This window comes from Phyllostomus hastatus, unplaced genomic scaffold (genome assembly GCF_019186645.2).
Source record: "Phyllostomus hastatus isolate PE091 unplaced genomic scaffold, TTU_PhHast_1.1 phas_scaffold_11, whole genome shotgun sequence".
In the NCBI taxonomy this organism is placed as follows: Eukaryota; Metazoa; Chordata; class Mammalia; order Chiroptera; family Phyllostomidae; genus Phyllostomus; species Phyllostomus hastatus.
In genome coordinates, this window is record NW_025334005.1 from 2506253 (window position 1) to 2529644 (window position 23392).

At 52.7% G+C, this 23392-nt stretch overlaps 2 protein-coding genes across 7 annotated transcripts in view; both read right to left on the minus strand.

The window, feature by feature from the left end:
• Positions 1-1634: 1634 nt before the first annotated feature.
• On the minus strand, positions 1635-4723 carry RCE1 (Ras converting CAAX endopeptidase 1). Of its 4 annotated transcripts, none has more exons than XM_045855394.1 (8): positions 4455-4723; positions 4215-4317; positions 4038-4121; positions 3702-3780; positions 3064-3231; positions 2879-2924; positions 2549-2611; positions 1635-2262 (listed from the first exon to the last, which is right to left on the minus strand). In XM_045855394.1, exons 1-8 carry the CDS (start codon positions 4721-4723, stop codon positions 1911-1913), a joined length of 1164 nt encoding a protein of 387 aa, XP_045711350.1. In that variant the 3' UTR covers positions 1635-1910. The 4 variants fall into 4 exon arrangements, with proteins under 4 accessions (XP_045711350.1, XP_045711351.1, XP_045711352.1 ...); XM_045855396.1 differs by having other exon boundaries at positions 1894-2262; positions 2879-2950; XM_045855395.1 differs by lacking the exon at positions 2549-2611.
• A 27-nt stretch (positions 4724-4750) lies between these two features.
• CUNH11orf80 (chromosome unknown C11orf80 homolog) overlaps positions 4751-23392 on the minus strand; it is a 49396-nt gene continuing 30754 nt past the window's right edge. For 2 of the 3 annotated variants that reach the window (XM_045855391.1, XM_045855393.1), the window contains exons 11-16: positions 19522-19643; positions 18400-18510; positions 16744-16842; positions 6414-6492; positions 5015-5202; positions 4787-4928 (exon numbers count right to left, since the gene is read on the minus strand). In XM_045855391.1, the coding sequence (XP_045711347.1) occupies positions 4869-4928; positions 5015-5202; positions 6414-6492; positions 16744-16842; positions 18400-18510; positions 19522-19643 (659 nt within the window). In that variant the 3' untranslated portion in view covers positions 4787-4868. Of the gene's footprint in view, positions 4929-5014; positions 5203-6413; positions 6493-16743; positions 16843-18399; positions 18511-19521; positions 19644-23392 lie in introns of all 3 variants that reach the window. The other variant, XM_045855390.1, reaches the window with a different exon arrangement.

Below are 23392 nucleotides of genomic sequence, written 5' to 3' on the forward strand. Positions count from 1 at the left end.
CTTCACAGAGGGCCCTTTGCAACCCACCCCCGCGCCCCTGAGAGGGGCACAGCTGCCCCTCTGCCGCCTCAGGCCAGCTGGATCTTCCTCCTGGGAGGGGTGAGGAGAACAGTAGTGACCTTGACTTAAGCCACTAGGAGTACCTACTGTATACACACCCCAAATGGGATTAGCTAGCTAGTCATTACTAAGAGCTGGGAGGTGCGGTGGGCGGGGTGAGGGGGGCTGTTCTAAGCACTTAACACCTGTTAATGCAGGTAATCGACCTTCACCCATTTTAGGGACACAGATGGAGCCACAGGAAGGTTAAATACCTTGCCCAGGACCCCGCAGCGAGTAAGAGGCAGGAAGGGTCCAAACCTAGAGGTGGTCAGAGGACTTGCTTCCCAACCACACTGCTTTTCTTTCTAAACCCGGGGCCAACCCCCCGCCCATTCTTTCAGGACTGGATGCAAACAGGCACCAGTTCCGGGAGGCGGGCGAGACCCTCAGGAACCTCCGGGAGGGCGGGCTGTGGTGGGAGGTTAGCACTGGATAGAGTGTCCTAGGGTGTAACCTGCCCATCCCCCACAACCCGCTCCGAGGAGAACCCCATCCTGAGCCCCAGTGCCCGCCCCCACGGGACGAGATGGCCACCCCGCCTGCATCACTGCGCGGGGCGGTGAGGCGAGCGAGCGAGCGAGGGGGTGGCAGTCCCTGAGCACAGACGTGTGGCAGAGCCTAGACACCAGGACCCCTGGGGGCCATCCCAGCGCCCCGCCAGCCCAGGCACCCAGGGCACCACAACTTAACCTCTGGCCTGGGCCTGGGCCGCCGCCAAAGACCCTCCCCCGGAGGGCTCCAAGATTCCACAGACCCTCTGAACAGGCCCATGCCCACCCTCTCTGCCTCCCCAGCAGCTGCTGCACAGAACTTTCTGGCAAGGTAGGTGTGTGGCTGTCACGATGCCCTTTCAGATCCAGATGAACGCGGTTTAGTCACCGCCCACCTGGGGCACCACGGGGAGTGACGGCACACCCGTCTCCTCCCCGAGTCCTCGGGCAGGGGGACGCGGAACACCCACCGCGTGTCCGGAGTGGGGCCTGAAAACCCTTGCAAACAAGAGCTGAGCCGAGACCACCAGCGGGCTCTAGGAAAGGACCCGGAGGTACAGCGCCGCTCCCAGGGCCACAGCCTCTGTCCCGGGTCTCCGGGGACCAGATGAGCAGCATGCCGGCACGGGTCCGAGGCGGAGCAAGCCAGAAAAGCCTCTACCCCCCGGGGCTCGGAACTAGTCCTCCTAGCACCGAGGGCCTGCTCCCTCCTGTGGGCCGCGAGGCCGGTGGGCGCTGGGAGATCCCGGCGGGGGCCCCACGGTGAGCCCTGCCCCCCCCCCAGGGGACACAGGTGAGAGGCTCCGTCACAGGGGTCAGACTCCACTTCCTGACCCTGGCAGACCCTAGCAGAGTTGGGCCCACACGTGGCACCTGCAGCCCTAGGTCCACCTGGGCTAGGACGTGAGCCTGGCTCAGGAAGAAGGGAGCTACAGGACCCAGGGCAGCCAAAGACCCCCATCCTGACCCTCCCGGTCAGGGCACCATCCTACCGGGCCCACTGCCAAGACCGCAAACAGTCTAACTCCCAAAGGTCCAAGGCCAGGTTACCCAAGTTAAATCTCTTTAATATCCCAATACAAAGTCCTGATGCAAAAAAGACAGTGAGAAAACCCTGGGAAGTTGGGGGGAGGGATCTGTAAATTCTACCCCCAGCAGCTTTTCCGGCGCCGAGGAGCTCAGAGCAGCAGCGGTCCACAGTGCGGAAGGGAGCGTGCGGCTCCTGGGGCCTGCTCCTCGCCCCCTCGTTCGGGGGGCCGCACCTTTCCGCCCCTTTCTCTTGGTCCCTGGGATTCGACTAGCTCTGGCTTCAATCCCCTACAAAAATTCCTGAGATCTCGGGACCCCAGCCAGCTCCTCCCCGGCAGGACCCCCTGATGGGGAGGGGCTGAGGAGCCCGTGAGAGTTCATGGGAGTGTGCACGAGAGCATGGGTCAGGAGCACAGCGGAGCCTCTGAGTCCCCTGCCCGCTCCAAAAGCACGCACAGGGGAAGACTGCCGTAGAGCTTGGGGTCCGTGAGGGGCTGGAGCAGCAGCAGGAAGAGTCCCACGCCCAGGGCATAGCCTGCGAGCAGAGGCCGCCTCTGTGGGTGCTCCAGGGCTGCACAGACGGCAGGAAAGCCCATGTAGTTGCAGAAGGAGTGGCAGAGAACTGGCCCGATCAGGTGTCCTGGGGAGGGGAGACAGAGCAGCTCGGGGCGCAGCCCCACCACTTCCTCCGGCCCTGCTGGGGCTAAAGACCCTCATCCCCGGAACAGGAGATCGACACCCCACCTGCCCACACACCACGGCCTCTGCTTCCTTCCACTGCTCAGACCTCAGGCCCCGGCTCAGCCTGTCTACAGGACTGCAGTGAACATTTTCATTGCTCCTGGAACAGACAGTTCTCCCATTCTCCCACCCACTCCTGTGGGCCCCTGAGCCCTCAGGGCACCCGTGAGAGAGTGAGAACCAACCTGTGCGGATGAAGAGGAAAGCAGTGTAGGCACCGAAGACAGCTGTGTAGGAGAACTGGAACGCTGGAGATGGGGAGGCCACGAGTGACCACACCTGCATGCCCTTCCTGTCCCAGCACTAGACACTCGTCAGCCAGAGGCGCCCCTTCCCTCTGGGGGCAGTGGCTGCCTCCCCCAGCACCTATGGCTGTCCTCTACGCCCAGCTCCCCGTGGTCAGCGGCCCCTTCAGTGCTACAGCCCCCTTCCCAGCTCTTCCTCCGGAGTGGCTATCAGAGACGCCCCCACGCACCCCGGCCCAGACTGCCCCAGGCACGCGCTCCAGGACTCACCTGCAGACAGGAAGATGCTCCCCACACTGCTCTGGCGGAATCGAAGCTGCTCAAAAATGTGGTGAAAATGGGCTGAGGAGAGAGTGAGAAGCAGGCTGCATTGCTCCCAGCCCACCCTCGCCCCGAGCCCAGTGCTCGGCCCTCGTGTTAGGAACACCTCAGCAGGCCCAAGTGGACAGACTCACCAACTCCGAAGAAGAGCGGGCAGGTGAACACGGCAGGGCCCAGGCCCGTACACGGTGCCAACATGGGCAGCATGCAGGCCCGGAACACCAGCTCCTCCGTCAGGGGCGCGATCACTTGGTTCCGCAGCCAGCGCATGTCCGTGAGGCAGCGGGCCCAGGAGCGAGGGGCTAGGGAGGGGGTTCGAGACGGGCAGTGAGCAGCTAGCTGCTAGCTATTGAACAGAGGCCCCTCCCACCACCCTTTCCTGTCCAAACTCGGGTTAGGTTTTCATGCTCAGAGCAGGCAAGGGTCCAGTTTTGTTCATCGGCGTAAGATAATGCCTCAAAGGAACTGAATGGGAAGGCGTTAGTAGTTGAGGCAGGACACGTGTAAACATCAAATCTGCCCAAGACCAGCTCCGGCCTGGAGAAGCCAAGGGTTCGGGGAAGCAGGGGAAATGCTCTCTAGTCCACAACACTCCGGGGGGCCCTGGGGGGGCCCTCGGACATCAGGAGCCGACTCTTAGAGGAGACCCACTATCCGTTTCCATCTTACCGACCAATGAAACAAAACCCCTCACACCGCATGTCCCAGTCCCATCCTAACTCCCTGTCCTAGACTGTCTGCTCGCTTTTCCCCCTCAACCCTGAGGACTCACCTAAGACAACCTTCAACCCATCTGCCAGGTCACAGGGGCAGTCCATCGACAGCTGCATCAACGGGCCCAAAAAAAGGATCTGGAGACACAGAAACCGGAGCAATCAAATGAGAGGCCCAAACTAGAATCCACTGCCTTTGCATAGACAAAGCCTCGAGCTTCCCACTGTCAGCCAGGATTTCCCGCCCTGCACACCCGAGGGCTCGAGCCACCTCTCAGTTCCTGTCTCTCATTAGGCAGAAACTGGACTCAATCGGGATAAGAAAAAAAAGGTCACAGAAAGGAGTGCCGTGGCAGGAACAAAGCACAGAGGGGGGAAGGTAAAGGAGGACTCACCATGGTCAGCAGCAGGGGCAGCAGTGCTGCTGGGAAAAAGCCCTCCAGCCTGAAGCCCATCAGGGTGAGCAGGGATGTGCCTGGCTGAGCCACAGAAAAGGGGGCATCAGTCTTGTTCCCTCCGCAAAGACCCCTGATATCTCTCCCCTGTTGCCCTCTGCCCCGCCTCCTTCGCACCTGGATGCCTGTGAGTTCCCTCCAGAGTAGCACGCAGAGGGGCGACAGGCTGGACACCACCAGGACACTGGTGAAGCGCCGCTTGATGACGGCAGGGTGGTCCCTAGGGAGGGGGTGTTAAGTTTAGGGGGTCCACAGTCCCCTCCTGACAGCTCGGCCCCGCCCTCGGCTAGCCTGCGCTCCACCCGCAGCCCCGCCTCCCGGAGGCGCAGGTTCCGGCCGCGCGCGCAGCCCCCGCACCTGGGCAGCTCGCTCTTCCAGACATAGAGGCTGCCCACGTAGGAGCAGGCGAGGCTGAGACAGGAGAACACCGACACCCAGCAGCACAGCCCGGGGCCCGGACCTCCCAGAGCCGCCGTCTCGGGTTGCCGCTCGGGTCGCGACACCGACAGCAGACGCAACCCGTCCCCGCCCAGCGCCGCCATCGCGCCCGGACCCGCGGCGCGCACCAGTGACGCAATCCTGCCGCCTCTATGCCCTCGCCCGCGGGGGCGCTCTGGTGACGTCATCTGTCGGCGCCGCCGGGGAGGGGCCAGCGCTGCCCACAACACTGAAACAGACCCGGCGCGAAGGGAGCTGGTTTATTGAACAACAGACTACACGTGGCTTCAGCCTTCGCCCGGCTGGTTTGGACGCCTGGGGAGGGGGCTCGGCTCAGGTGCCGGGACTCAGCCATTCCGAAAGGTTGGAGACCTCCTGCAGCCACAGGGCGTCCTGCGAGAGGAAAGGGGGCCCGACATGAGGACGCCTCGGCGACGGCCCGGTCCCTGCCCTCCCCTGCGCAGCCCTCGCCCGGTCACCTCCAGGCCGCCCCCGGGGCCCGCCCTGCTTCCTCCGGGAGTCAGGGAGGCCGCGGGGGCCTGTGCGCTGCGCAGGGCAGCCTCCGACGGGCTCGGGCCCCTGGCAGAGTGGAAAGCCCGCGTTCCCTCCACGACCTGGCGGTGGCCGCCCTTCTTGAGCCTCTTGTTTTCTGCTTGTCCGCTGGCCCCTAGGAGGAAACAAGCGTACTCGTCCCGCGGCCCGGTGCTAGAAAAGACCCTGGGGGAGACATGGGAGAAAGGCAGGAGCTGGGGCACGGCTCTGTCGGCTGTCCCACCGCAGAACCCTCATCAGGTCTCGTCCAGATCAAAGGCCGACGGCTCTGGGCTGCAGGTTCAGGCCGGGGCCGCAGAGTGGCATCAGGGTCTCTCCATCCCACCTCAGCTAACCCCGGGAAGGGGCAACCGGAATCGTACCAAACCCTCACTTGCGGCGCGCACCCACTTGGTGCCGGTTCGTCTCTCCCGGCCAAGCTCGGGTCCCCCGCCGGAAAGCGGCTTCGCCTCTCTCCCATTGCTGCTCACGCCGCATGGGGCAGCGCCTACACGTGCCTTCCTATTAACTGACTCTCGAATCTAAAGCACTGTTTTGTCCACAGTGCAACCCCGCTAGTCTGGCTGTTTAGAGACAGTCTAGAGCCAGGCTGCCTGGGTTTGGATTCTGGCTCTGCCATTTACTAGCTTTGTGACCTCGAGTAAGTTTGACATCTGTGGGCCTCCGTTTCCTCGTCTGTAAAATGAGAAAATACTACCTATACCTCATACTGTTATTTTGAGAATTAAGGGCATTAATACATTTTTTAAAGTTCAGAATAGTGCCTGGCACCTGTACCACGCAGGTTCAGGCACCAGTGCCTGTGGTTATTTCCAGCCATGCGCTCTAGACCGCCTTGCCACTGCTGGACCGGATGCTGTTTAAGTATTGGGGGTGGGGTGAGGAAAGACAAGTATAATCGCCAGCACACGACACACGCTGACACCTCCTCATAACACATCAAGGTCGAGGTGGCGTCTGCGCCCCAGAACCACCTCCAGAAGCAGCCTCCAGAGCCCCAGATGAGCCACCAAAACTAGGGAGACCTGTGGTGTCAACACTAACAAGAAAAGACAGGAAGGAACAAATTGGATTCAGGGTCCCATTCCCAGCATGCACATCTACCCATAACTGCACAGACTAGGAGAGAGTTCTAGTCCTATCACACCAGCGTTTGGGAGTGTGGTTCTCCTGCTGCCCAGGAACACCCACAGGGGTGGGGAGAGCCAACTGCATCCCAGAAGGACCCTGCTGCGGTGAAAGGTGCAGTTGGAAAGCCTTGACGTCATGGTTTTTTTTTACTTCCCAGCTTCGATCCAGAGCTCACCTGAAGAGGTGAAACCTTACCTACGAGGAGCTCCAGGCTGCTGTCCTCATGCGCATCCTCTGTTCTGTCCTCTGTGTCATTTTTCTCTGGGAGCAGTTGCTTAAAAAATGAGATGTTAGTTAGTCCTAAGTTAGTTCTGCAGAAGCACGAATGAATCCCAGGGAGATGAATGTGCCTGGCGGTTCGGCTCACTTCGCGGGGCTGTCCATCCGCACCGCCCCTCCTTCTTCCCGGTTCTTTTGAATCTTCCTGCACAGCTGCCTGCCTTCCAGACTGGCTTCTGCTACAGTCTGCAGCTCACTCCAGCACGGCCTTCCTTCTCTGAGCCCTGCTCAACTCACTGACCGTCCACCCCACCCCTCAGGCTCTGGGCATGCGCACTGCACGCCTCTGTGGATGTCCATTTTGTTCTTGTCATAGAGTCCTTGGAAGGGAAGGTTCATCGTGCCTACATCTCTCTACATCTAGCGAGTTCCTCGCATGGGGTGAGTGCTCAGCACACAACTGAGCACAGGGCCCATTCTGTGGTCCTCACTAGCCTTTCAAAGTCCTGCCACACTCGGTTCCACTTGGCCAGAGAAACAAAGGTACTAAGACCAGAACCCAATCCTCCCAGCTCCCTGTGTTCAAGAATACAGGCGTATGAAAATAGATATCCTCTTCATCAATGTTAAAGGCTTTTGTGCTTCAAAGGACACTATAAAAAAAGTTCAAAGTCAACACAACAGGAAAAAGTACTTGCAAATCATATGTGATAAGGGACTTGTATCCAGAATAAAGAACTCTTATAACTCAACAATAAAATAACAAATAATCCAATTAAAACTGGGTTGACAAAATGGAGTTGAATAGACATTTCTCCAAAGATACAAATGCCTGATAGGCACATGACAGATGATCAACATTATTGGAGAAACGCAAACCAAAACCTCTACTAACTAGACACCACTTGCCACCCGCTGTGACGGCAATAATCATAGACAAAAACGAGTGTCGGTGAGGGCACGGGGAAACAAACATTTGCACAGTATTGGTGGGAAAGTAAAATGGTGCAAACAGTATGGAAGTTCCTCAACAAGTTAAATGCAGAGTTACCATGTGACCAACCCAGCGATTCTGCCCCTAGATACGTACCCGAGAGAATTACAGACCTGCCCCCACAAAAAGTTCACGGCAGCATTATTCGTAATGGTCAAAAAGTGCAACCACCACACACGCCCACCGCCTGATGAATGGAGAAAGCGAATGTGGTACTTATCCCTGGTTCCCTCTGTGTGGTTTCAGCTCCCCACGGTCCGAAAACGTGCATGAAAAATTCCAGAAGTAAACAATTCACAAGTTTGAAATTGCGCACCATTCTGAGTGGTGTGATTATGTCTCACGCCGTCCCACTCGGGACATGGATCCCCCCTTTGCCCGGCACCTCCATACTGTGTACGCGACCAGCTGCTCAGACTCAGCAGCGGCCTAGGTTATCAGGTTCACTGTCGCCGTATCACAGCGCTTGTGTTCCAGTAACCCTTATTTTTACCTAACAGGTCAATTTGTTTAAGCAGAAAGGTATGCAAGCGCGGGGACAAGTATGTATAGGGTTTGGTGCTAGTCCTGGTTTCAGGCACCCACTGGGGGTTTTGGAATGTTTCCCCTGTGGATAGGGGCCGCCTACTGTGTATACGGCATATAGTGAAGTATTAGCCAACCATGACAAGGAACGAAGTGCTGTTACCTGTTACGGATGAACCTTAAAGACACTAAGCTAAGTGAAAGAGGCCAGACACAAAGGCCACCCGCTGTGTGGTTCCACACACACAAGACGCCCAGCCTGGCGAGTCCATAGGGATGGAAGGCAGATTCGTGGTTGCCGGGAGTGGGAGGCAGAATGGGGGCTGACCGCAAATTAGGCACAGGGGTTCTTTTTGGCACGGTGGAGATGTTCTTGAATTTAGACTAAATGTACTTAAAACCACTGAATTGCACAACTTAAAATGGTAAATTCTGTGGTGCATGACATAACTGAATAAAAGTAGATGTTCTAACCATACATTGTTTGCTGAAGTAAGTTACAATTTCTAAGTAATTACATTCCAAGGAACATTGAAGGGGTAGAAAGATAGCCCTAAAAGAGTGAAAAAAGAAAAAGTTTCTGGAAAATCTCCAAACACCTTTTTTCTTCTTTGAGAGGAAGCTTGTCCTTTTCCTTTACTCCAGCCTGGGAAATCCCACGTAACAGACAACCCCCCAACTTGATATTGGGCTCAGGAGGAAACACCCACACTGAGAGAGGGAGCTCCGCGCCCCAGGGAGCCCGGCACACCCCTCACCGCCAGGCCCCCGAGGGGGACAGACCACGCACCCTGAGGGTGCACCTCCTTGGATGTCACGCTCCATAAGACATTCAGTTCTGGTCTCCCCTCCACGGCCACCCCGGGGATAACCATGTTTTTCCTTAGAAAGCTGCCTCCCTGCTATTGCTCCTGCTTCTGCTGGGCTTAGGTTTCCAGTCCGTACGTACATCGGCGACAAGAAAGCCTGGAGTACTATCTCGTCTGCTGCTTCATGGCCCACTGTCCACCATTCCAACGCCCAGCCCCCAGCCGCAGCGTTTCCCTGCACATATTCTGTAAAAGTCTAAAACAAGTCTCTCATTTCTTCCGTTCTCCGTAAGCTATTAGCAGCCACAGGTGATGTTATTCCATGTCACTCCCGAGATCAGCTGTTCCACTTCTCGGGTTTAGAGATGGCAACCGAGGGACTGGTTGGTCCAGAGGTAAAAGAATTTAACCAAGTCATCACTGATCTTGTAACTTCCAGCTGAAGCCACTGGGTGTCACCCTTGTGCCACTAACAAGTTACCACTAACGGCCATTGTCAGAGGGAAACCGGTCATGATCCCGAGTGGAGAAGCATGGGTTCCACTCCATGCCTCTGATGACTCCCCTTCCCTGGGCTTGTGACCCGGTCCTCCGCGGTAACTGTCTCCGGGCTTCAGAGCCAGGAGACCTCAGTACATATCCTAGCCTTGCCACTTACTGGCTGTGACTCTGGGCAAACCAGAGAAGTTCTCTATCCAGTTTCTCCATCCACGGAACTGAAAAACTACAACCTACCTCACAGGATCTCTGTGGAGATTGAAGTGGAAGTCTGGGCACAAATTAGTGAACCTTAGGTTTACTAGCCCACCGCCAAGTAGACTGGGCTATGAATGGCCCTGAGGCTGAGTCATCACTATAGCAACAGAATGGGGCAACATCGGTCAGATCCTTTCCTTTTGAGATCTCACCAGGATGGCGGAGAAGCCCAAGCAAAAGGGCATCACAGCCTGAAACACTTCTAGATCCTGCCCACAGACCCCAGGTCCTATGGTAACAGCACACACACTTGAGCCTGAACCTACCCCTAGAAATGTGAAGACGTGGATGGCTATGGTGAATTGAAGAGTCACTCACCAAGAAATATGTCCAAGTCAACTCCCAGAGCCTGTGGACATGACCTTGTTTAGAGAAGAGGTCTTTGCAGAAGGAATTAAGGACCTCAAGATAAGACCATCTTGAGTTCAGAGTGGGCCCTGAATCCTACGACAGGCGGCGTTGCTGCAGAGAACAGCGGAGGCGAATTTGAGAGACACAGGGAGCAGGGCACGTGAAGACGGAGGCCGAGAACTGGAGCAGCCGGAGCCCACAGAACCGAGACGGAGTCAAGAGGCGTTCTCCTCCCCCAGAGCCTTGGGAGGGAGCACGGCCCCGCTCACACCCTGATTTCAGACCCCTGGACTCCGGAACTGAGACAATAAATTCCTGTTGTTTTTAAGCCACCGAGTCGATGGCACTTTGTTACAGCATCCATGGGACACGGACACAATGGGCATTTGTTGTTGTCTGCTCAAGTCGTGGGCAGCGGCTTCCCGAGGTGGACCGGAACCAGTAGGAGCGCTCTCACAGCCCTGGAAGAAGGTGCAGCGAGGGAGCACCTCCAGGGCCTCCCCTGCTGTGTCCTGCCTTCCCAGTTACGGAGCAGCGGGCGGGAGGTGGACGAGATGCTGCGGCCCTGGCGAGCCGGGGCACTTCCGCCTCCCCTCCAGGCAGGCAAGCCGGAGTGGGAGAGGGAGAGGACAGAAGTGCCAATGGTCCTGCTGTTCTCTTCGAAACAGTGCCTGCCATTTTCATAACAAGTGTGAGATGTGACTTGCACATGCACAGTAAAGCACATGTACACAAGATGTATGTATAATTTGATGTTTTGATAAATGTACATACTTGTGAAGCTTCCACCACAATCAAGCTGGCGAACATGCCCATCTCCCACAGAAGTTTCCTCTGCCCTTAAAGACAGCCCCTCCAGCACCCACACCCCCCACCTTCCAGCAACCCCTGCCCTGTAACTATTGCTTAGTTGGCATTTTATACAATTTTATGTGAATGCAATCACAGTATGTACTCTTGCATTTCCGGGTTTTTAAAAAACTCAGTATGGCTGCGTAGAGATCGATCCACGCTATTTTGTGTTTCAAGGGCCCACGTCCTCACCGCTGAGCAGCAGTCCCCTGAATGGCTATACCACACCTGTCTACTCGTTTGCCTGCTGACTCTGGCTTGTTTCCAGGTTTGGGCTGTTACAAATATTGGCAGCGATGCCGTGAACATTAGTGTAAAAGTTTTGTGTGGACATATGCTTTCATTTCTCTTGGGCAAACACCTAGGAGAATGAATGGTTGGGTTGCATGATGAGTGTCCACTGAACTTTTTAAGAAACTGCCAAACAGCTCTCCAGAGGGGCTGCACCGTGTTCCCGCCCACAGAGAAGGCACTCGCGTTCCAGCTCCTCCACGTTCTCGCCAACGCCGGGTGCGGTCCATGCGTTGACTCCAAGCAGGTGTGAAGTGGTTTTGATTTGCATTTTCCTTAATGGCTAATGATGTTGAGCATCTTTCTTATATGTTTATTTGCTGTTTTTGTTTCTTCTTTTGTGAAATGTGTTCAAATCTTTTGCCCATTTAAAAACAGGGTTGTTTTCTTACTGAGTTTTTAGAATTTGTAAATATTTTGAATATTTACATGCAGTAATTTCTTTAATAGACACAATGCTGCCAGGTTTGCAGAGCTATTCCTTCCTGAGTGAATTTGGATCATTTATCTTTCAAGGAATTTGTCCATTTAATCTAAGTTATCAAATTTACATCAGTAACGCTGTTCGTGATGCGCCCTGATAACCCTTTGAACCTCTCATGCCACTTCCCTAAGTTCCGGTGGCGACAATTGGTGCCTTCCCTCTTCTCCTGACTAGTCTGGTTCGGGGTTTATCAATCTTCTCAATGAACAGCTTCTAAGTTTTATTGATTTTTCTCTATCATTTCTCCGTTTTCTATTTTTACTGACTTCCACTCAGATCTTTATTTCATTTCTTTCAACTTGTGTTCAATTTGCTCTTCTCGTTCTAGTTTAAGTTGGATGCTGAGGTCATTGATTTGAGATCTTTTTTTTTTTCTGACACAGACATTTTCCACTCTGAGTGCTGCATTAGCTCCATCTCGCACACTTTAATTTGCATTTTTATTTTAATGAAACTCAAGTATGTTCTAATTTCCCTTTTGATTTTATGTTGGACCCGTGGATAAGTGTATCTTTTAGCTTCCAAATATTTGGAATTTTCTAGGTGTCTTTTTGCTACTGATTTCAATTCTATTGTGTTCAAAAGATATTTTATATGACTTGGATTCTTAAAAAATTATTAAGATAGATTTACTGGATCAGAGTATGGTCTGCTTTGCTAAGTGTACCTTGTGCACTTAAAAAACAGAAGTATACTCTGCCGTGGTTGGGCAGAATGCTCTATAAAGCATCAGGTCAAGTTAATTCATAATGTTAATTAAAAACTATAGATGTGCTAATTTTCTGTCTACTTGTTCTATCTCTGTTCTATCAAGAGGGATATGTTGAAATCTCCAAACACAATTGTGGATTTATCTGTTTCTCCTTACAGTTCTATCGGTTTTGCTTCATGCATCTGAAAGCTCTCTAAAAAGTTTCACGGATGCGCAGGACAACTGTCTTCACTGTATTTCACTCATTGCATGTGCGCTCATCATCACAGAACGAGCCTCGTATTCCTGGAAACATTCTCGGCTCTGGAAGCCACCTTGCCCGGCGTTACTCCAGCCTCTCCAGGGCTCCTTCTCTTCATCTCTTCAGTGTAAGCACGGAATGCCCTTTGCCATCCCTTTACTTTTAATCTATTTCTGTCTTTATATTTAAAGTGGGATCTTAGTAGGCAGCATAGAGTTAGCTCTTGCTTCTTTATCCAACCTAATGATTTCTGCCTTTAATTGGGTTTAGACCATTTACATTTAATATGATAATTGATATGGCTGGATTTAAATATATCATCTCGCTCACTGTTTTTTATGTCTAATTTGTCCTTTGTTCCTTTTTTCACCTTTTTTTCTGTCTTATTCTTTTATTATTTTAAAAATATATTTTATTGAGCTGCCTGCCCTGGCCGGGTAGCTCCACGGGTTACAGCGTTGTCCCGATACACCAATATCGTGGGTCAATCCCTCATCAGGAAACATACAGGAATCAGCCAATGAGTGCATGAATAAGCAGAACAACAGATCCATGCTTCCCTCTCTCTCCCTCTCTCTGTCTAAAAGTCAATAAAATAAAATAACCTTAAAAATATATATATATTTTATTGATTATGCTATTACAGTTGTCCCATTTCCCCCCTTCACTCCCCTCCGCTCTGCACACCCCCTCCCACCCACATTCCCCCGCTTTAGTTAATGTCCATGGGTGATACATATAAGTTCTTTGGCTTCTACATTTCCCATACTATTCTTACCCTCCCCTGTCTATTTTCTACCTACCATCTATGCTACTCATTCTCTGTACCCTTTCCCCCCTCTCTCTCCACCAGTTCCCCTGCTGATAACCCTCCATGTGATCTCCATTTCTGTGGTTCTGTTCCTGTTCTAGTTGTTTGCTTAGTTTGTTTTTGTTTTAGGTGTGGTTGTTAATAACTGTGAGTTTGTTGTCATTTTACTGTTCATATTTTTTTATCTTCTTTTTCCTAGGTAAGTCCCTTTAACATTTCATATAATAAAGGCTTGTGATGATGAACTCCTTTAACTTGACTTTATCTGGGAAGCACTTTATCTGCCCTTCCATTCTAAATGACAGCTTTGCTGGATAGAGCAATCTGGGATGTAGGCCCTTGCCTTTCATGACTTGGAATTCTTCTTTCCAGCCCCTTCTTGTCTGCAGGGTTTCTTTTGAGAAATCAGCTGACAGTCTGATGGGAACTCCTTTGTAGGTAACTGTCTCCTTTTCTCTTGTTGCTTCTAAGATTCTCTCCTTATCTTTAATATTGGGTAATGTAATTATGATGTGCCTTGGTGTATTCCTCCTTGGGTCCAGCTTCTTTGGGACTCTCCGAGCTTCCTGGACTTCCTGGAAGTCTATTTCCTTTGCCAGATTGGGGAAGTTCTCCTTTATTATTTGTTCAAATAAGTTTTCAATTTCTTGCTCTTCCACTTCTTCTGGCACCCCTATGATTCAGATGTTGGAACATTTAAAGATGTCCCAGAGGTTCCTAAACCTCTTCTCATTTTTCTGAATTCTTGTTTCTTCATTCTGTTCTGGTTGAATGTTTCTTCCTTCTGGTCCACACTGTTGATCTGAATCCCAGTTTCCTTCCCATCACTGTTGGTTCTGTGTACATCTTCCTTTATTTCACTTAGCATAGCCTTCATTTTTCATCCAATTTGTGACCATATTCAACCAATTCTGTGAGCATCCTGATTACCCATGTTTTGAACTATGCATGTGATCAGTCGGCTCTTTGTTGCTTAGTTGTATTTTTTCTGGAACTTTGATCTGTTATTTCATTGGGCCATTGTTTTTGTATCGGTGTGCCCGTTATGTATAGGGGGCAGAGCCTTAGGTGGTCACCAGGGTGGGGCAACCCATGTCACTGTGTTGTAATGCTGCATGTGGGGGAGGGGTCTGAGAGGGAGCAGTGTCGCTTGCTCCACCCTCTGCTGGTTTTCAGTCACTTCCCCCACTGCCCACAAGCAAACTGGGCCCTTCTGGGGCTGATTCCCAGGTGGGTGGTTTGTGCACGTCCTGGGGCCCTGTGGGTCTCTCCAGCGCACTCTCCTGTGAGGCTGGGAGTTTCTCCCGCTGCTACTGCAACCCCCACAGGTGTTTGCAGTCAGAGGTTTGAGGCTTTATTTTGCTGCACTGGAGCCCTGGGTTGTGTGGTCTGTCTCACTCCCCAGTTGTTCCTCTCAGTTTATCAACACACAAATGTGGGGCCGCCCAGTCCACAATCTGCCACTTCACCAGGTCCTCCAGCTGATGCCTTGCCACGAGTCCTCTCTGCCTGGCTCCCACCTCTGCCCCACCTGTCAATCTGGGTGTTTCTTCTTTAACTCCTTGGTTGTCGGACTTACATACAGTTCAATTTTCTGTCAGTTCTGGTTGTTTTTTGTTTTCAAATTTTTTGTTGTCCTTCTTTTGGTTGTTTGAGGAGGCACAGTGTGTCTACCTACGCCTCCATCTTGGCTGGAAGTTCCCTTATTCTATTTTTTAAAAAAACAATATTTTAGTCCTGGCTGGCGTAGCTCAGTGGATTGAGTGCGGGGTGCGAACTAAAGTGTCTCAGGTTCGATTCCCAGTCAGGGCACATACCTGAGTTGCAGGCCATGGCCCCCAGCAACCGCACATTGATGTTTCTCTCTCTCTCTCTTTCTCCCTCCCTTCCCTCTCTAAAAATAAATAAATAAAATCTTTTTTAAAAAAGATAGTATTTTAGAGCGGTTTTAAGTTCATAGCAAACTGAGCAAAAGGTACAGAGATTTCCCATGTGCCTGCTCCCCGGACACACACCCAGCCCTTCCCGCGATCATCGCCCCCCACCAGAGCGGCACCTCTGTTCCAGGTGATGACCCTGCACTGGCACCTCATCACCAAAGTCCACAGCTGACCTCAGGGCTCAGCCTCGATGTCCCACCCTCTGTGAGTCTGGACAGATGTGTGAGGGTATGCACGCACTGCTACAGTATTGCACAGAACACCTTCGATGCCCCAGAAGTCCTCTGTGCTCCACCTACTCATTCCTCCCGCGCCTCCAACCCCTGGCAACCACTGACCTTTCTATGTCCCCATAGTCCTGCCTCTCCTCTCTGTGTGAGCGCTTCATATTTACCCCTCTAATCCTCCTGGACAGTTCTTTACCCAGAGAGTTTCTTCACATGAATGAGCTGATCAGTACTCAACCGAACGCCAGAGGAGGGGGCCTCTGCCAGTCTCCGGAATGCTCTCCGTTCTGTGGCCTCTGCCCTGAGAACGCCGCTGCTCTGGCTCCTTGCATCCCCAGCTTCGTCTTCTCAACTCAGGGAGCCCACTGGACGTCCCCTGGACCCCGCCCCCTGTGCCATGGCCGTGTCCCTCGTCCAGGCAGTGTGCTAGGGCTCGCCCAGGGCTCGCTGCACCTGTCTCCCATCGCTCAGGAATGACGAGCCCGCTCACCGTCTGACACCCAGGATCCCGAGCACCATGGTTTCAGCTGTGTCCAGAGTTCTGTTATTTTGGGCAGGAAGGTGAACTCGGCCCCTGTTACTCCATTGTGGCCAGAAACCGCCGTATCATAATTTCACCCTCAATCTTTTTTATTTACTCATCTTATACTTTAGTTCCAGAAAATTCGATCCTACTGATCAGAGGCAAGAGAGTCAGAAAAATGGGCCTGAGTGGGAACACTGCTACCAGCTACGCCCAGAGCCGAGATACAGACTTTCCCAGCTACGACGTCTCTCCACTGTTAGAGGAGCCTGTCACGAAGCCAGGTGAAGCTCTTTGACCTTCTTGAGGGTGGAGACCCCAATGCGACTCTGTCTCCAGCACCCAAAAAGGCGAATAGATAAAAGTATGGGTCCGATTAGGCAAAACTGAACATGAAAATTCTATCACATCATCACCATTAGAAGAACAGCTGTGTGCTTAGCAGTCTGCACACACACAACTGGATTCAGATCTCACAATCAGTTTAGGTATGTTTCAGAATACTGACAAAGAAACCGGGGCTAAGAGTGGTTAACTAGCCTCCGGAGTAATACCATGCAGCTGGTTAGCGGCAGAAATAGAAAGCAAACAACGTCCAACAGCGTTCCCGTCTCTGTGTAACACCCCGTGCTGCAAAGTTTCTCTGAACCACAGGCTTCCCCGCCGAGGCGCTGACTGGAGACCGTGCGGTCCACCGTCAAGTCTTCAGCGCTCCCGTCCGTCAGCACGAAACATCTCCGCCAGGGTGCTTTTACAATTTACTTTATAGAATGTTTTACTTTACAATTACCTGCTTCGCCTCCCAGGAGCCGTGGTGAAGAACTCGGTGCTGAGTGATCTCGTGAAAGGATCTGTGCAGCTTGGTCCCGAGCTCCCGCGTGTCCGCCACCTAGAACGGGCCGGAGAGAGAGGGTGCGGAGTGCCGGCGCCGGCAGCCACAGGAGACGTGCCCGCAGGGGCTCTACGGCGAAGGGGCACGCGACACACGCGAGAGAGCAAACCACTGACGCCACTCAGGGCCCGTCAGGGGTTTCTGCCCGTTCCTGTGGGCGCAGCAGGAGGAGTGGAAAGGAGGCCTGAGAGACCTGGCAGTAGTGGCCCCTACGTCTCCTCCAACTCCTGTTACCGAAGCAAGATCTACCAAACAGGGTCTTTGCTCCCCTCGCTGTAGCAGACAAACGGCCCAGAGGCCCATCTGCCTGTGTGGGGCTCTGCAAACTGCCCTCCCCTGAAACAGGCTCCCAGAGAGCAGGCGTTCTGCTGCACGGTGAGGGCTGATCCCAGAACTTCTCCCCGGTGAAGTCTTTTAGGGGGAAGAGGAACAAAGTGATACAGTCTGCACACTGGGGAATGGGCGGCGAGCCTCTGCTTTTTAGTATAAAATTGTAGGAAACCAGAGTTAAAGGGGACCGGAATCATCACCTAATGCAGCATGCTGGTTTTACGGATGGGAAGACAGAAACCCAAAAGAAGCGGGCAACCCAAGATCTCACAGCTGGTGAGTCCTCCAGGGCGACCACAGAACCACCAATATGCCGTTCCCCCCGTGCTCTGCACTGGCCACGTGGCCCAGAGAGCTGAAGCGGTGATAAAACGCACTCGATTATTAAGGTGTTACATTCTTTGACCCAGCAGCTCCACTTATAGAAATTTATTTGAGGAAATAACTCAAAAGAAGCAAGACATCTGAAGTTACAAGCAATAAGACACTATTTTTTAAAAAAAGTGAAGCTTGGGAATTTAAAATTAGAGCAATAAAGTTTATACATTATTTAAAATGTTATGTGTACACTATCTTGTCGGAAAAAAAAAGTTTACAAACGGAAGCCACAGCTATGGGATTACTGTGCCAGCCCACCGCTGACACCGAATGGTCAGTGCATACCCCCAACAGGAAGGGAATAAACGAACATTCATGAGACCCACTGTGTGCTAGACACTGGCCCGTCTAGCCCTCACCCTCATAGCCACTCTCTGAGGCTCTGTGGTGTTTTCCAACGCGCAGAGGAAGCTCAGGAAGGAAAGTGCAGGCCCAAACCCACACAGCTAGTAAGTAAATAAACCAAGATTTGAACTTGGACCTCTGGCTCCCAAACTCGTTAGGTATCACTCCTACTGGCTGATGGCTGCTCAGTTACTTCTGTCGCCAGTAGGCAAGAGAACATTCTTCAACGGGGAAGTGGGGATCACTGATCTAATCCCAGTTCTGCTCATGCCTAGCCGTGTGACCTAAGGGAAGTAAAAATTTTAAATAACTTGTTTTCTCATTAATAAAATAGTATACATACCATCTATTCGCCAAATATTTCTTAAAACTCGACAGGCCTGGCACTGTGTGGGATCCCAGTAAGGTCTCATTCAGCCGCGTCCCCGGAAGCACCGCACACACCATCACTCGGGGAGGCGGAAGGTCACCGAAACTGCGGACGCCAGGCGTTCCACTGACCTGCAGGGCCTGAAGGCAGGTCTTCCGGAAGCTGCGGCTGGTGCTGCCGGTCACGACACTCATGATGGAGTCCACGGCCACCGCCAGTGAGGCCCGCCGTCTCTGATGAGCCTGGGCAACGGTGCAGTTACGGGAGAGAGCGCGGTTTGCAGTTACCCCGAGCTGCTGCCCCAGACAGTCCCGGAGGGACCAGAGATTGCAGTGGGAGCCGGCTCTCCGCCATGCTCCCCTCCGCCCGCAGCAGTCATGAGACCACGGCATGCAAAGGCGCGGCAGGATTGAAACAAGTGAAAAAGCGTTTTCTCCATTCACGGGGCAACTCACTGACAGACTCATTCAGAAGAGACGATCAACAAGACCCTGGACCATAAAACAGATTCGCTTACAACTTTAAAAGCTTTAAGCTTGGCCCTGGCTGGCGTAGCTCAGTGGATTGAGCACGGGTTGCGAACCAAAGTGTCGCAGGTTCGATTCCCAGCCAGCGCACATGCCTGGGTTGCAGGCCACAGCCCCCAGCAACCGCACATTGATGTTTCTCTCTCTCTATCTCCCTCCCTTCCCTCTCTAAAAATAAAGAAATAAAATCTTAAAAAAAAAAAGAAAAGAAAATACAGCTTTAATATAGAAAAAATTTTAAAAAAAAAGCTTTAAGCTTTGTCTCTTATTGTGGGTTTTTCCCTGAAACGGCGACCATGTGAAGTAAGAAATGTGCTACCAAAAGTACACAGGATGAGGGAATTCAGAAAGGCAGGTGAGAAGAGAAAGGTGCTGTGAGGGAGGATGGCAGAGTCAGCGGAGCTGTAGCCCCAGAAGTTTGTGTGGGAAGGGGGGTGTCTAGGTAAGGAAGAGGTGCATCATGAGTCATTTTCCTCTACTATTGTATTCCTATTTAATCAAACTCCCCCACTGGGAGGCGGAACGGAGCCAGCTGGTTACAGTGGCCCACCTAAGGTAAACCGTGAGTCCCCAGGCCAGCTGCAGTGTACATGACCAGGTCAGGGGAGCAGAGAGAAAAGGATAGGGCATGAGGAAGGACAGGGTCTTGGGCCCTGTCTGCCACGTATTCTGGCTGCCCCTCCCGTGCAGACAGCGGGAGAAGTACCACGGTGAATTCCTTGTTACCTTGGCAGCCCGGTGATGCTGCTCCAGGGCCCGGTCCACGGCCAGCTGGAGGGACTCGCGCACCGCGCTGCGGTTCTCCCTGAGGACGGCGCCGAGCCGAGCTGCGAGCAGCGCGTGGGCTCCTGCAGGGAGAGGGAGCGCGGCAGCCCCGGTGAGCACGGCCGCTTCAACGCCACTGTTTGCGTGCTGGCTTACTGCTGCCTACCCATGGGTTACTTTTTTAAGACAAAGAAAGAAAAAAACTCCAGCACCTTACAAACTCACCCCATTCCTACTTACGAATGAAAGAAAGAACTAAGGTGAAGACAACACTAATTTTGAAGAAACAAATGTGGGATCCTGTTTGATCGGAAAGAAAAATGAATATATATATACCGCACACCATAGAGAAGGGCACTGGCGACTCCCGAAGGGGAGAGGGCGCCCCCTGCGGCACGTCCACCCTCGCTGCGCTCCCAGCCGGGCGCTCTGCCGCGGCGGCCACTGCTGCTGCCGGCGCGTCCATCCCTCCACACGTGCTGTGGCACGGGAAAAGGCGAAACCCGCACACGTGACTCTGGAGACTGCTATTTTAAGTTGTTTTTAAGTGGGAGACTATTTCTGATAAAGTAACCAAAGGGACCTCAACTCAGCGTCATCTGGAAAAGCTAACGTGGGAGAGTGATGGGCGAAACATGCCATCCACAATGGCCAGCGGGGATGATCCTGATGCAGCCCAGCACGACAACCTCACCCACAGGGCACGCGGAGAAAATGCTTCTAGGTTCATCTTTCTTTCTTCAGGGACTTTCTGCCCTCCCCCGGGCAGTCTGTGCAAAGGCACAACGGCGGAGCAGCCGGCGGCTGGCCAGCTTTTCTCGGGGTGGCATCCGACGCAAGGCGGCGCGTTTCCCGCCGGGCGGCACCGGGGTGCTCTGCGGGAAGGGACGGTGCCGTGCAGTCTGCTCAGGGGGGGTCTGGGCTGCGGTCAGGAGCACACGGATTCCAGGGTCGGTTCTACCACCAACCAGCAGTGACAAAAAACGGCTTTATATCACCTGCTCTTGTGGGTGTTTTGTACAGATACACTAGGGTGACATACATGAACTGTTCTGAAACGTACCCTGCAATATTCAGGGGAAGACATTGCGACTGCTATGAGGGCATCATCTGGATTACTATTTTCTACAGCTCGGTCCTAAGAATAGCCTCAAGAAATCAGTTAGAACCATGTTAAAAGCAGGCATTTAATTAAAAAGCTCCAAGTTCATTCCTAAAACTGCAGATACCACCAGATGCCTTTAATGCTGTGGCAAAATAATGAGTTAATCATAGCAAAGTTACCATGACAAGGTGGGCAGGAGGCCAACTGAGTGGTTTTTTTAAGACACATGGGAGCAGCCTGCAGCTCTGCACAAGCTGTTTCCTAAAAGGAGCTCCAGAGAAAGCTTTCAAGGATATGAGAAAGGAGAGGGGGGAGAAGGTAAAATCACTGTATCGATATCCATATACCTTCCTACATCTACCTACCCACAGAGCGTGTCTTCAAAGCTTAGTCCTAAACTACCAGGTGTGTAAGGAAATTTTAAAAGGTACTATTAAAAATTTTTTTTGTCCTCCCCCGAGGACATTTTTTCATTGCTTTTAGAGGAAGAGGAAGGGAAAGAGAGAAACACTGATATGAAAGAGAAGCATCAGCTGGTTGCCTCCTGCATGGGCCTGGACCAGGCACGGAATGTTTTGGGGCCAGAGGTCAGACACATAAACCTGGGTGTGCGCCCTGACCGGGAATCAAACCCACAGCCTTTCGGTCACGGGACAATGCTCCAAGCACCTGAGCCACACTGGCCAGAGCGAAGGATGCTATTTCTTCATTCGTGCAGTAATGTATTTCTACTTCATCCCACTCCGAATGCTGCTGGAGATGCCGCAGGCCTTTAGAGTCAAGCCGGACAGAGGTGTTTAGACCATCACAGCGCGACAGGAATGACAGGCAACACTGGGGATCTGAGTTCATACGGGACGTCCAGGAGGGGTCAGAATGTGGTCTCAGGCTTTACGTCATCCTGAGACTGAATATGACGCTCCTGTCAGCGGACCTCAACCAAAAAAAAGCCCGAAGATGACAGCTTTGAAGTCTTAAGAGAGTCTTTAGACTTGGAAGCACCTCTGATATCACCCAGTCTGACAACCTTCTGTTACATACAGGGTGGGGCAAAAGTAGGTTTGCAGCTGTTCATATGGAAAATAGTACATTAATAAGTAATAACACAAGAATAAACCACATTTCGCAGACTCACAACTATAAATCTGCCTTTGCCCCACCCTCTGTACGAAAGAGAGGATCAGGTGACTTACGTGACTTAGTTCCAAAACTCACTGAAGAATTTGGTTGCAAACTAAAACCAAACTCAGGTCTCTTGATTCCACCCTGCATGCTTTCCGCAACACCAAACTGCTTCCCTTACCAGCCCCTCCCAGGGGAGCACAGGCCAGGTGACAACCCCAGGCATCTTCACCTTTGACTCCCTTGCTGGAAGCCTCTGTAGTTCAGTCCCCTCCGTGTCCGTGTCCCAGGGCCTTAACAAACGGGACAGTGGGACACCAAGAACACCAGCTCCTCGAATAAAGAGTTGCCAGCCAGAGCCCAGGAAAGCAGCGCTTCTCCCCTAAAGGACAGACGCATGCCGGGGACAGACAGACAGGAGGGGCACGGACGGCGGGCAGCGGGAGGAAGCCCACCGCCGACAAGGCATGGTCAACAAACAGTTGGCACCGGTCACTGTGCGCCCCTCTGAGCTGGGGTGGTAGGCTGCCCCACCCCTCCCACGGCGGGGGGGGGGGGGTCGCGTGGAGCAGCACCGAGCGCTCAGAGAGCGGAGTCCCAAGCAGAAGCGTCGGCCCCCGGAGAAAGAGCACAGACACATACCGGCAACGCCAGAGGAAAGGTTATGAGCCTTTCCCCAGAAGTTAATAAGCTCTGCTTCTTGCTACTTCCTTCAAAGTTTAGAAGGGCGTCGGGAAGCACTTAAACTTATGTCCAAGATTTACTGGGTTAAAATGTGTAAGCCAACTCCTACTTACACTCGGTGGTTTTCAAACTTTACTATATTTAAGGATCACCTGAGAATCCTGTTAAAAAAAATGCAAAATACTTGAGCCATACCAGATTTTTACATTATAGCGAAATAATGAGTTAATCTTTGACCCAGGAAGCTGCACATTTTCAAATATCCCAGGTGACTCCGATGCATGTGTTTCACGGACCACCAAGCAGTGAAATCACTGCTTCCCCTCCAACAGAGAGAACCTTTGTGATAACAGGTTATCACCCATCTGTTAGATAAGTGCCCCAGGCTCCCCCTTGTACCCTAAGGGACACATTCTCCCTTCTCAGGGCCCCGCGCAGCAGCCACAGGGAGCCGCCCACACCGGCACACGCACACAGCCGCTCACACCGGGCCTGGGAAGCTGCAGCGAGGCCTCGAAAAACCAGTGACGTTTCCGCATTCCCCCTGGAAAAGCAGTGGGGAAGCGAACAGTTCTCGAGCCTGAAAAGCTTCGAAAACATTCTGGTACCTGAGCCCCACCTCAGTCCAAGGAAATCTCTGAGGGTGAGGTTTGGGCATTTTTTAGAAGCTCCCGCCCTGGCTGGTGTGTCTCAGTGGACTGAGCGCTGGCCTGCGAACCAAAGAGTGGCTGGTTCGATTCCCAGTCAGGGCACATGCCTGGGTTGCCAGCCAGGTCCTGAGTAGGGGGAACAAGAGAGGCAACCACACATCAGTGTTTCTCTCCCTCTCTTTCTCCCTCCCTTCCCCTCTCTCTAAAAAGAAATAAATAAAATCTAAAAAAAAAAAAAAAGCTCCCAAGGTAATATACTAGGCAGCTAAGG